Genomic DNA, 13,813 nt, shown 5'->3' with positions numbered 1-13,813 from the left:
TCTGAAATTCAAAACGGAAAGAAATAAGACTTTACAGAGACTTCACAGAAAAAATATTCACACTGAAATGTTTTATAAATTGAAATGGATACCTGCAGCTCCATTATGACGATTACGTGATAACAATTATGAAGTATTGTAGCAGATTAAGGGATTGTGCCTTTCATGACCCCCCCCCCCCCCCCGTCATATAATGCCCGAAAAAATTAAATTAAAAAAAATTACGTTTTTAAATTTTTTGAGCAAACATTCAAATACTGTCGCGAGTTTCGGGGGGGGGGGGGGGGGCATGACCCCCATGACACTTCCTCCCCCTTGTATCCACCTCTGGTTAAAGTTCCCTTGAGTAACTATTTGGTTTGGATGCTTTCAGCCAAATCAAACTCCTAGTGTAATTTCTCATTGTAAAATCCCAGACGTTTCTCTATCTGACGTAAAACTGCACATCAAAACTTTCAAGTGCTACTGGCATCTGCCGATCGTAGTGCCATTTAAATGAATGGAAGCCAGCCCCTGAGGAAGGAACTAGGTCCACAAAGGGCTTGGAGCCATACATAACCCCCTGAAATTTAACGAAACGATTTCATGATGTGATAGCAGAGGTTAAAAAAGCAACATGGGCACTTGGCAACATTACCTGCTTGGCGCTTAGAAAACTGTAAACAGCGCTAACCTAAGTGACTTTTTCTGGACTTTTTTTTTACTTTTGCGATTTCATTCTAAAAACATTTTAAAAACAAATATTTTGTAAAAATTACCAGATTCCCCTTTAGAATAAGATAGGCTTAGCTTTCTTTTTGTATAAGTTTTGTATGATGGACAATTGAATATTAGGAGAAACAAAAACTCTACCAAAAAGCCTTTGTTTAATTCCAGTGGTATGAGTGAACTGTAAATATGTTTTGGTGATATGACCAAAACCCTTTAAGTTTACTTCTGCTACCAATTCTCGTGAAACAGGGTACAGTAGTACAAAAACAGAGCTAGTTTTACGTAGCCCACCCTGTATTTCGTTTTGTTTATGAAGTGTAACCAAATAAAAATTCCAATCACTTCTTGTGTATTTTTTAATGAAAAAAAAATGAAAAGAATATATTAGAATATAATTCTAAGTGTAATTTTTTGTGATTTTAATACTTTACGTATTTTAAATAAATGTGACTGGTTATTCTTCTGATAATTGCATGATTTTAATAAGCATCATTGTTTAATATTCATATCATTGTTCTTTTGAGTTGTGTCTTTACTGATTGCTGCAGTAGTCAGATTTGTATATTCTAGTACTTGTGTAAATAAAAATGTGTATTCAACAAAGTTAGTGGCTCTTCATATTGAATTTTACTATCATTTTTAATAATTTAATTTTATTGAACTTTAAACCTGTACCTAGAATTCACTTGTGCTTATGATTAAAAATTTTATGATTTTCTATTTAAACCATAAAAAAGTAACCTTTTTTTTTTTTCTCCCTCTCTTTTTTTTTTTTTTTTTTTGACGCTGGGTGGGAAGTGAAAGTGCAGTGTCTGCAATTTTTTCATTTTTTGCATTTCATGTCATCTATTGTACTTTAGCTTATTGCTGAAGCTTTCTAATTTGGTTTTCAAAAATAAGCACAAAAAAAAATCAAATCCCAACATTTTCCTTTTATTAATATGGAACCCAAAAAAATTGCTTCTTCAAATATCTCAAATTAACCTTCCCACAGCAATGTACGTTAGTATAAAGTAACATAAGCAAGCTCTGAATGTAGTAATAGAAGCCACAGTGCTGGCCAAATTATTAGACTAAAGAGTTTTTTTTTTTTTGTTTTTTTTGTACACATTTGTACTAAAATACTATTTATTTTACTGTTTAAGTACAGTACATACTGTACACTGATTATTGCTTTATTTTAGCATAATTTAATGTTTGCACGTGGCAGCACTGTCGGATTTGTTTATCTACCTACCAGGAACATAACCTCAATCAGCTTAAACAGTTCACTAGTTCTTTTTATTAGTGTGCTCTGTTATATTTAAAGTTAGTTTTAGGTAATTAGTGAGTATGTGTATGTGAGTATATATAATAGTGAGTATAAACAATTTTTTACCTCCTTTTTAAAAAAGTTTTAAGTAATGGTGTAAACCGAGTGAAAAGTATGCCAAAAAGACTTAAAATGCTCATCAAGAACAAGGGAATGCATACTAAATATTAGATAATTATTTCACTGTTCCGTTAATGTGTCTATAGCTATGTAATCAATAAAGAATTAGCTTTTAAAAGTCTTAGTTTGATAATTCGGCCAGCACTGTAAATAGGATACTTATGAGCGATTAAATTAACTGCAGATAAGTGTTTTTAGATAAAAGCTCATATCTTAATACAGTGAAAAGGGGTTCCTTATCACTCCAAAACTATGTATTTGCGAATTTTATTTCTACTTAGTGCTTTTAACATGTGTATTTTTTAATTTTTTGCTGGTATTAATTCTTTTAGGGTCGTGAGATAGTTGAAGTGGAATATTTTCTACGAGTTTAATCACTAAACACCAAGTAGAGTGCACATATTGTGACTTGCAAATGGCTTCCTCATTCCCATACTCCAATGAAGAGCCCTCAAAGGCTCGCTTCATAATATCATATTACTTTCTTAAGTAAACGATTTGAGAGATATTTTGATCTCATTTTGGGGAGGGGGGGAAGGGGGCTCTGTAACATTTGAAGGGGCCCGCTATCGCCCTTAAAAAAAGCCATAGCATTACAAGCATTTGAGAAAATCTTGATCTTTGTGATACATTAATATCATGTGATTAAAGAAACGTGCCTTTTTACAGAAACAAAAGTTTTATTTTTGAGTGCTTCGAAAATAATATAATGAAATGTCCTAAAAAATAATCTCAATAAAAATAATACATAGGCTCATTGTCTCTTCTACAGTTTCTAAAAACAAGCAGAGTTTGCACCTGCAAGCAAATACACAATGTTTCACAAGTCAGGAGGAAGCAAAGTCATTTATGTACAGTTTGCATCTGAAAATGTGGGTCAAACTTAACGGGGTGATAGAACGTAGCTATACGAACCAATTGCTATGAAGATTTAACAAATTATATCCCTGTTGATAAAATGTTTTCTGACGTATCTACACCCATTCTTGTATTAATTGTTTAAATGTGACTGGAAAACTAACTTCTAACAACTTCTCACTCTTACTGTTTAGCGTTTCGACCAAGCATTGTATGACGAATATTTTGTTCGTAAAGCTGCGTTATATCATTCCATACAGTGTGGCCAACTTTTTTAGATTCACCCCATGTATAATGCTTTATATACAGGGTTATAGCGAAAATTATCAAGCTTTAAAACCATCTGTTCTCTGTTCAAGTCCCACCATCATTTCTTTTGGTTGCATATTCTGTCCTGTATAAAATTCCAAAGGAACCTGAAATGAAGAATGTAACAAGTTCAATACAACAAGAAAATAGGGAGGGGGCTTCAGTCACCCTCCCACACACACTATGATATATGATCAGTACAAGAAATTTGAAAGATGGTTAGGTTAGCTGAAACTGGGGATTTAATTAAAATTATATAGATAATTTCGAACACAAAACTTAATATTATCACTCTTGACTTTTTTCGGAACATATTATTATTGGAACACATGACATCGAAAATTAAAAACTAGGCACAAATTAAAAAGAGGTATATAATAATGATAAATATAAATATAATTGAGCTGAAATTGGCATGTAATGCCAATCCCTTTCACAAAACGAGTGGGAGGGATGCCTCTGTTTATTCTTCGCAACTGTTAGAATAGTAGATTGTGACTGTGACAAAGCACATCTCAAGGCACTTTCAATATCCTGATTGATGTTTTGACATTTGGTATTCTAATGCTGAAAAAACTAGTCAGAGATATGGGGGGAATACAAACAGATAACCTCAAAAAGGAAGATAATTTTCAAAACATTTGCATATAACTAAAAATTGAGCAAATCGGTGCTTATAGCAAATAGCTGTGGCGTACCTAGCGCGGGTGAGACCCCGGGGGCGGTAATTTGTGGTGTCACCCCCCCCCCTTCCTACAAACGCAAAAAAAAAAAAAGTTTTCATTTTCATACATGAACAAATGAAATTCTTAAAACCAATTTGGTATCGGCTCCCTCCAAAGGACAAGCAACTACATTTGAAAGAGTAAATATAATTTAAACTAATATGTTGTGGGGACCATCACGAAACTTTCTTCTATATTTTTCTTATGAATTCTGATCTCTCCTCATGCATGACGAGAAAGCAGCATTCCCGGCAAAAATAAAATTACTCACAAAAACTGGACAACCTGAATTTCTGAATTATCGCAAAAGCAAAGCAAAGAGCGAAAATTGAAAGTTATTTTAAAAGCCTTTCTTGAATTAATTACAAATATTTCATTTGTTAACAAACATAAGATGGGAACAGTTAAACATTTTAAATCAGTGAGATAATATTTCTGATCATTTCCCAACAATTAAAATCACGCGAAATACATAGACGACAGTCTTTTTCTCGATTTATCTTTCATATTGTTGCATTAATGTATCTATTTTTGTTAGCACCCCCCCCCCCAAAAAAAAAAAAAAAAAAAAAAATCAGCCGCCCTTGGAGCGATTGGCGTCAAAATTGAACCAAAGCCTGTTTACATTTCCTAGGGAATAGCAGGCACACATAACTCAAGAAACCGTCCCATTGATCCCCCCCCCCCAGAGGAATTCACGATAGGTTCACATTTATTCCAAGTTTCATCCAGAACGAAGCATTACATTTTGAGATATAGCGCTCGCAAGGAAAACGAGAGAGCGTTCGATTTCGATTGTATCACTCCCTTTTCAGTTATTGATGTGAAAAGAAAATCAGCTCTTGTACCCTCTGTCTAAAAGGTTGCGGTTCCCAAACTTTTCCCCCTTGTGAACCCATTCCAAACTCCGAAAGAAGTTGGCGAACCCCTTTGATCACTAGGTAATAAGTGACAAAAAAAAAAAAAAAAAAAAAAGAAAAAACGCGCGCGCACGCAACTACACATAGACAATAAAATTTGTGAGATATTTTTTAGTTTGATGCTGCTGCATAGTTTATAACAAGAACGAAAATATAATTACAAAATATAGAATTACAAATATTGCTACGAATTAAAATTATCGCTAAAAAAATGAATGCAGACACAGTGATTATTCTGTGTTGAGTTTCAATCAACTTTTAAAAAAGTATGAAAATGGAATATTTGTGGAACAAAGAGGATGAAACTTTGGCTGAAATTTTTCTTACTCTAGGGTATTTATCTCTATTATCACTAAATCAGAAGTCAATTAAAAAATGATCTTTAAAATACCTTTCAGGGAACTCTCAGATTAACTAAATGAACTTTTTAAAAATGAAGAACATCTAGGTTTTAGTCTTCGTGAAAAGGACTACGAGCCTAGCTTTTTGATAAAGATTTACTGCTTACATTAATCGTTTGATTGCTGAAGAATTTTCTTGTAATTATGCTACAAGTGCGTATATTGAAAAATAATAGGAGCACCAGCCAGGGGGGCGATATTTCAACTGATTTAAAAAAATGAGTTTTTTTTTTTTAATCCTAGAATTTAAAAAAATGTTTTTAAAAAATGAAAAACAAAAAAAAAAAAAACTCACAAGAAAACGAGCTCGAGACACATACCTAACATCTACTGAGTAGGAACATTGAGTATTATTGAAAACAATTCTAAGAAAGAAAATAAGAAAACAAATTACAATGCTGCCTCCTATTTGTCGAATCAACTAATCAAAATGTTTTAAAAAATGTAAAAAAAATTTTTTGGAGGTCACAATGACCTCTGGTGACTTCCCATGTGGGCGACCCTGGGGGGGGGGGGCGCAATATCTTTAGTTCGCCAGGGGCGCTAGACCCCATAGTTACGCTACTGCTCATTGCAAATTTTCTCACCGACGGATATGTTAAAACATCAATGTTTTAAAAGGGGGGGGGGCGCAGCAATTGATGCCCCTTTAAGAACACGTTTCATTTTGAGCAAAAAGTAAACTACGTCTACGACGCACAAAAACGCATCCACTAATTTAGAATGATTTAGCGGAAGTTTTCTATGGCATTTAAACTTTCACTAATTTGGCGAGATTTAGCAAAGTCTTAAAACTTCGCTCAGGTAACCCTCAATGGAAGATCTGACCCAGGATGCCCGATTTATCGACTCTATTAGATAATGGCAAAACCTTTATTTATCATAGTCGGTTTTAATTCTTCGTTACTTGCAGCAATGAAAGAAATGACATAATGATATCTTTATTTTCAGTAAAATAGTTCTTTTTTCGAACTTACTTTTGTGGCTGAGCTCCTTTTGAACCTGAAGTTGCTGAGCATTAGAACGAGGCAAACTTTGATTTCAATAAGGGCAAATCGCATTCCAATACAGTTTCTCGGACCCATTCCAAACGGCATGTAAACGTACTGGTCTCTGCTGGCTCGCTCTTCGGGGGTAAATCTGAAAATGTCGTAGTTATAGCAGCACGTAATGATGAAAGACATAAATAATGTTAAGTGAAATATTTTGATGCATTCCGTGTCTATTGATATAAAAGACTTTTCACGCAGTAATTTAAAGTGGAAAGTCGAATTTATAAATATATTTTGAGAAACTAAGCTTGAAAAAGAAGTCTCCTTTTCATTGCACTCTGATTTAGAAATTAACATTTTTTTTAATTTTTTTTTTTTTTGCTTTCTGTGCATTTTTCCATGGTGCACTTTTGTTTGCAAACAGTTGGAAATTTAATATTACTGCGGTTCTCATTTTTACTACAACTTCTTATAAAATGTTTAATTGAAAAGTTTAAGAGTTAAAATTAATTCGTTTGTACATTTATTTACATTTTTCTTAACCCTCTTGGCGTCGTTGCCAAATACACTTCTGTGGGTATGAATACTTTAGTATTGAGTGGTAGGGGGGTAAATAAGACTGATTAAATAGCTCACGTGTCACTAGCGAAAGCTTTTTCCAACAGTGAACAACGTCTGTTAATTAGCCATAATTCAGCATTAGGCAAGATGTGGAACGACTTAGATCACGACTTGTAATTGAGCAGCAGGTAAGAATACGATATGATACGTTAAATGTGTGCATAAGAATGTAGTAAACCATGAAGTGTATTTAAATGTTTAAACAGTGGGGGGGGGGGAGGGGATTATATACATAATAGCAGGGGTGCCCACCCTCACAAGGGAGATAATCCTCCGTCATCAAATACTATACGGAGTACGGCCTCGAAGATGAGCGCCCCCTACCCTCAAAAAAAAGAGATTAATTAGACTGTTTTAACAAAGCCCTCCAAAATTTCAGCAAAATATTTAAAACCATGTCTCTGATGTGGGGAAAAAATTGATTATCTTTTGCGTTGAGCATCATAAGGGACATTTAAGCTTATGCTCAGACATTTTTCTTCACAAAACGTATAAATTCTATTCCTATACAAAATAATTTCAAAAAGACGCTAATTGTTGATAGTACCAAAAACAGGCATACACTGAACTTAGTTTAACTTTTGTAACTCAATGCTAAAGCTCTCACTAATTGAAATTATTTTATAAAGGAGCATTAATACTACTATCTCTGTTACTTTTTTTGAAATTCAACAGCATTTCTTACCGATCAGGATCGAACTTTTCGGGGTCCGGAAAATATTCGGGATCTCTCTGTATACCGCATATTGGGATGCTGATTAGCATTCCTTTTGGTATTGTTATTCCCTCGTTTTCTATCTTATATTCTTCATCTGCTACACGTTCCAATCTGAATAATAATAATAATAAAATGCAGTTAGAAACTTCAAATTTACCTGGAAAAAGAAATGAATTTCAAGGGCGCCCCGAACTTAAATTTTTGGGAAGGTGGAAATTCTTAATTTGTCGAATGGAACTCCAAATTTCGCCGAATGATGATAATTTTTCCGAAGGGAACTACAAATTTTGCCGAATGATGATAATTTTTCCGAAGGGAACCAGAGCCGGCCTTAAGCCGATTAGAGCAAAAGATCCCAATGGGGCCCCGCTCTAAAAAAATTTTTTTTTTTCCTCACAAAAGAAAATAAAGGAAATAAAAAAAAAATTAATTTGAATTCTGAAATTTTGAATTCAAATTATGTTTTTCGCAATCACGAACTGAGACAGGACCCTACTCATTGGAGTTATTGTTTCTAGAAACGGCTCCTATCCCCCCCAATCCTGCCTCTCCTCCTGGGCGGTTACGTGTGCATAGTTGTGTGTGTGCGTAGACCTGTGTGAAATCGTGTGTGTGTGTGCGTGTGTGTAGGACATGGACGCCTCCGATCAGGAAAAGCAGATAGCTCAAAACCGGAGCTGCCGCGCCGCTCCGCCAGCAGAGGACGGTGGGCGGTGGTGCTGCAGAAGCGTCTGGTCCAAGTTGAAAAAGGCACGGACACCAAAAACGGTCAAATGAGAACAATAAGCAATCGTGATTGCTCAATAAGGTTCAAATGAACTTAACTGATATTAATCATAATATGCTTAACTGATATTTAATCTGGCGGGTATAGAGCTACTTTCAGTGCAATTGAGGTAGTATAGGGGGAATTTCTTGAGGCTTTTACCATCCCTATTAAGTCCAAAACTACTAGTCTCAAATAAATTTCCTGAAGAAAAAAATAAAACATCTAGCCAGCTAAAAATTTTTAAATCCATATCTAAGGCGATACCTGCTGTATCCTATTACTTCCGATCAAGAGAAAGGAACTAGGTAGTGGGGAACCAAAGTACAAATTTTTAATGATTATTAGCAGTCCGCAATAACGTAAGGGTCAAGGACCCCTATCCCAGGATCTACTCGTATTACATGGGCAATGCGGAAATTTACATGAAACTCCGAAATTTCAGGAATTTCCAGAGCTATTTTTTTAATTTCATTTATATATTTACTTTTATTATTTTTTTTACTTTCTTTATTAGTATTGATAAAAAAATCTTAAAACTTGGCAGCAATGCCAAATTTTTTAACTACACAATTAACACCAACGTAAGTGCAATTCTGAAAAATAAATAAATAAATGATAAACTTCAAATACTGCGTATTTAATATGCGGAAAACATCTCCATAACAATTCTAAAGAAAGCAAATTACCATTCTTCTTCTAACGTTTATACATATAGAATGGAATTTGGTTTTTAAATCTTCAAGGTCAAAAAATTACTTGGAGCCAACCAAACTCTGACATCTCTCTTAAGGTGACTGAAGATGCGTGTTTAAGACCTTTATTTCAAAAAGTTCAGATGAAGGCTACTCAAACGCTCACCCTTACCTCAACGTTATCACAAAAAACTGACTAAAATTACATCATTCAGTTTTCAATTTTAAAGGATTTCCAAGGAAGGAAGTGATTCATAAATTTCCTTCTTCTCTTCTATCGTCTCTAAAGGTAGCCTAAAATAGTGTTTTTAAGATTCAAATTTCGAAATATTTCATGAGGAAGGTCTCTGAAACATTTTTACTATCTAAAGACCCCTTTCTTTAGCATCAGCACAATAGCTTAAAATTTCCCTTTTAGAAAATACTACCACAAGAAAACACTCGAACCCTTCCTTCAAATGGATAGCATAAAATTCATTTCAGTATCGAAAAAAATTCCGGGAGGAAACTCCTCCCGTTTCCCCTATCGTTACCAAACAGGGTGTAAAACTGAGTTTTTTTGAGCCATAAAACGCTCTATTATGAAAGTTTTCCGTAGGAGATCACTAAATTCCTTTCTTCTCCATTTTCATCAAACATCATCTAATGAGGACAAAAATTTCTGAGAGGAGCCCCCAATTCCCTATCGTTACCAAAATTAATCTAAACTTATCTTAAATTTTAAAATAAAATTTGGTAGGCGGGGAACCTCCGCCTCTCCCCCTTTCCCTTCAGTTTACATAAAATTGTCCAAAGTGGCGATTTTAGACGTCAGCTTTGAAGACTCTTCCAGGGACTGTGGGTGTTTTATCTGACCTCTAACGTCCCTCTTCTCTCCCTCCTCCCCTCAAAACTCATCTCCGTACCAAAACTGCCTTTTTAAACTTCAATTTCGAAAAATTTCCAAGGAGAGCTCCCCCGTTCCCTGCAATTCCGTTCCACTTCTGACACCCCCAAGGACTTCTGGTCTTTTGCTTGTGGTCAAAAATTACTTTTTTTAGGACCGATTCATTTTGGTGCATTTTCTTTTTCTGTCCTGAGTTATAAATTGCGCTACCCGCTTACTTCCAACGGTGAAGGGGTTCTCACTTCTCAAAGTTGCACAATAATGATCGATAGAAAAATGATTTTTTACTGGGTGGGTTGATTTATTCCATGAAAATAAAAATTAAAAACTCCAACTGAATGGACTTTTACCAAGTTATTTCACAATAAGCGAACTAAGAATTGGAAGAGAGAAGTCTACGGCGACCAACCGTCGCGGTTTTGGAGACAATATTCCACATTTTTTGGAGGTTATTTAATCAGTCATGTTAAATTCCCATAATATCGTCCAATTTTACAAAAAAAAAAAGGAAGAAAAAATCAGCATCTGGGAAGTTATTCCCTCAGTCCCACACTCTTTTTTGACACACCAATTTTCTCGTGCACCAACCGCATGTGATTGGGCATAAAGATTCTTAGAGCTACTTTTCTTGCGTTTTTAAAATGTACGCTTATTTTTGTGGCCATTCATTCATTCGTTTTTTAAGAAAAAAAAATAAAAATCGAACGTGATATAGAAATTTGAAAGAAGACGGATAATTGCGGAATTTTCGAATCCTTGCCTGAATTAAAAAAAAAAAAAAATTCGGTCAGCACTTCTCGAATTTGTACGATCAGTCTGTAAGGGGCCCCGCCAGCTTTCTCTAATTGAGCCCCGCATGTGCTAAGGCCGGCTCTGAAGGGAACTACAAATTTTGCCAAATTATAATAATTTTGCCGAATGGAACTCCAAATAATGATAATTTGCCAAATAAATCTCCAACTTTTGCCGAGTCAGACAAAATTGCCAAATAAGGAAATCGTTGAAAGGTGACAGTAACTTCCCGTGACATCCCATCGGGGCGCCCCGACAGTGATAATAGTTAAAGTCACGATTGTAAAATGCTGTTAACAACGGGCCAGAATTTTCAATTCTGCGTATATAAGTTGGTCCGAAAGTGAGCGAATAACCTCTTTTGTTTTCAATTTTATACCAGTTATGGTTGAGTGTTTTTTATATACAGTTAATTTTAATGTTTTAGAGTCATACGCATCGGTAGAACATCATCCATGTCGTAACACAGGCAGGGCCGCCAAGACCCAAGGCCCCTTCTCAGTTAGACTTCCGATTCCCCCCATAAAACCTGTCAAACTTATACTACTACGGTTCCAAGCCGGACCAACTCCAGGGACGGACCCCTAGTTTTCGACTAGGCTAACATGGCCTCATATCGGTTTTAAACACAGGTGAATTCTGCTCCATATTTGCGGAGTTTCGTGGAATCTGAGATGTTTGACGCAAAACATTTGCCAGAAACGGTGCAGAATTCATCTGTAATATAACTTGGATGGTGTTCAATCGACGTTTCTCACTTTTAAGTCTCAAGGTAACTATGTACAATAAACTTTCAGTTTCACACATGACTTACATAATGTTAAAAGTAAAACGGGGTTACGCCTACGTTCGGACCATTCTGTACATTGGTGAAACAGCAGATTCTTAAAATCCTTATTTAGTACTCTATTTTTAATGAAATAAAAAATATAGCTCAAAAGTTTGACAGTTCGGTGAAATCTCATGTTGGACACACGGAAAATATCCCATACATGTAATCGGTGTGTCGTAAATCGAAAGGAAAAACATACATGTTCAACATAATTCAATCACAAGAGGGATTGGCTCATTTGCATTAAAAAGCACGCATATAGACATAGGGGCATAGCGATTTACTTCTTATAAGCTCTGAGTGTAATGCAGGACTGTGAGTCGGAGCGATTTGGAGGTAAAAGAGTCGGAGTCGGTAAGCACTGATAGAATGTTACACTTCGAGGGAAAATGACCGGATCCGACTCTTGCTTCAAAACTAGTCGGAGTCGGTCTGATTTTGGGGTAAAGGAGTCAGAGTTGGAGGATCTGAAATTGTCGGAGCCTGTAATTTTCGCTCCAACTCGAACAGCCCTGGTTTAATGCACAGATTAAGCAATGTTTCCCCGAGTTATATTTTGATGATTTTGGATAATTAAAACGCTTTGTGTGCGTGCGTTTTACTTCGCACACATAATTTGGATACTGGCTCAGATAATTCTGGCAGGTAGTCTCATTTCTATGGTTTTTCGAAATCGTTCGAAATTTGATTGAGTTGACTGGTTTAAAAAAGAATAAATTAAAAAAAAATGGAAACAAATTGTCGTTCTAAAGAATAAACGAGTTCGAGTCGAATGAAACTGATTTATTTACCAGCATTTTTCTTCAATGTTTTGTTATTTACTAACAGAGCAAGAGCCCGGAATGTAAGACCTACGTCGTAGTATTAAGGTCCGAAATTTTTCTGCGTAAGCACATCACAGCAGGTGAGAAAGGTTCGCTTTTATTAAAGCTGAGTCTCGCAAGCTTTGGCAGGAAACAAGTAGCAAAAGGTGAGTCAAAAACTAAACATCATCGAGTCGTTCCATGTCAAGTGACCTCGTCGTCTTCACTCGACCATCTCCGATCTGAACGAAATTTTATAGAGGAGCAGACATACCTTTGAAACTAACCTATACACATTTCAGCTTCCAAGACCCAGATTCTGAGGATCTTGGACCAATAAGAGAAAGGGCTCCAAAAGGACGGATGGGTTTCGTGAAACGAATTGCAGTGTTTTCGGCTGATCCAGCAACAGAGGTCGTTTTCGGAGCTCACTTTTTTCTTTATTTTTTTAGGTATCACTGATCTGAACTAGAATTTCTGGATAGCTCACTTCCCCTTAGCCGGGGGAAGCCGTTCGCCGCCTTCATGGGGAGGGTTTCGGGTGTGGTTCCAGCTTCTAGCGTGGCTACTTTATCCCTAGTTTGGCAGATATTTGGCAAAGATGCCGTTTGGCGAGGGCTCTTTTGTTGTTCATTGTTGCATTGTTCAATGTGGTTCCAGTGTTGGATTTTAAATCGAATGCTTTTTTTTTATAACAATCAATGCCAACTTGTAGTGCATATAACTGCTCTTATACAAGCATCAAAATGTTAAAACCTCAGAGAAAACGGTCCATCGGTGACAGGGGCGGTCACCGGCATGTCTTCACCTATCTAGAACGTCGTCCAAATCGGAGATGGCTGGATGGGGACCACCAGGTCACGTAACACGGGATGAATCTACGATGTTTAGTTTTTGACGCATCCTACCTGTTTCCTGCCAAAGCCAGAGCGACTTAGATTAAATAATAGCGAATCTTTCTTACCTGCTGTGATGTACTTACACAGAAACTTTTTTGGGCCTTTGCTATGTCTAAGTCCGACCGACACTCATGAGCTCTTGGACTCAGGGCCAGATTACCGCACAGGCCAACTAGGCCTGGGCCCCCACGTTCCTAAGAGGCCCCCGAATTTTTTAAAAATTAATGCATATCATTAAAAAATCAAATTTTTTGGGAAAATTATAAAAACTAATTATTTATTGATTGAAAGCATCCTTTTTTAAATAATATTGAATATTATTTTGCATTGACTTGAAGTGATAAAATAGAGAGGGGGGGGGGGCTCCATATCATTGTGGGCCTTGGGCCTCACTTTCAGTTAGTCGGGCCCTGCTTGGACTATAAGTGGACTCATAACAACCTCGTACAGGAA

General features: G+C 36.1%; 1 protein-coding gene across 1 annotated transcript in view; it reads right to left on the bottom strand.

Annotated features, from left to right (window-relative positions):
• Window positions 1-2,803: 2,803 nt before the first annotated feature.
• LOC129223442 (cytochrome P450 3A8-like) overlaps window positions 2,804-13,813 on the bottom strand; it is a 63,566-nt gene continuing 52,556 nt past the window's right edge. The window contains exons 12-14 of the mRNA XM_054858056.1: window positions 7,655-7,798; window positions 6,334-6,496; window positions 2,804-3,417 (exon numbers count right to left, since the gene is read on the bottom strand). Of these exons, the coding sequence (XP_054714031.1) occupies window positions 3,328-3,417; window positions 6,334-6,496; window positions 7,655-7,798 (397 nt within the window). The 3' untranslated portion in view covers window positions 2,804-3,327. The remainder of the gene's footprint in view (window positions 3,418-6,333; window positions 6,497-7,654; window positions 7,799-13,813) is intronic.

Source organism: Uloborus diversus, chromosome 5 (genome assembly GCF_026930045.1).
Source record: "Uloborus diversus isolate 005 chromosome 5, Udiv.v.3.1, whole genome shotgun sequence".
NCBI classification, from domain to species: domain Eukaryota; kingdom Metazoa; phylum Arthropoda; class Arachnida; order Araneae; family Uloboridae; genus Uloborus; species Uloborus diversus.
The sequence above is the reverse complement of the archived record's forward strand: the minus strand, read 5'-3'. Positions and strand labels throughout refer to the sequence as shown.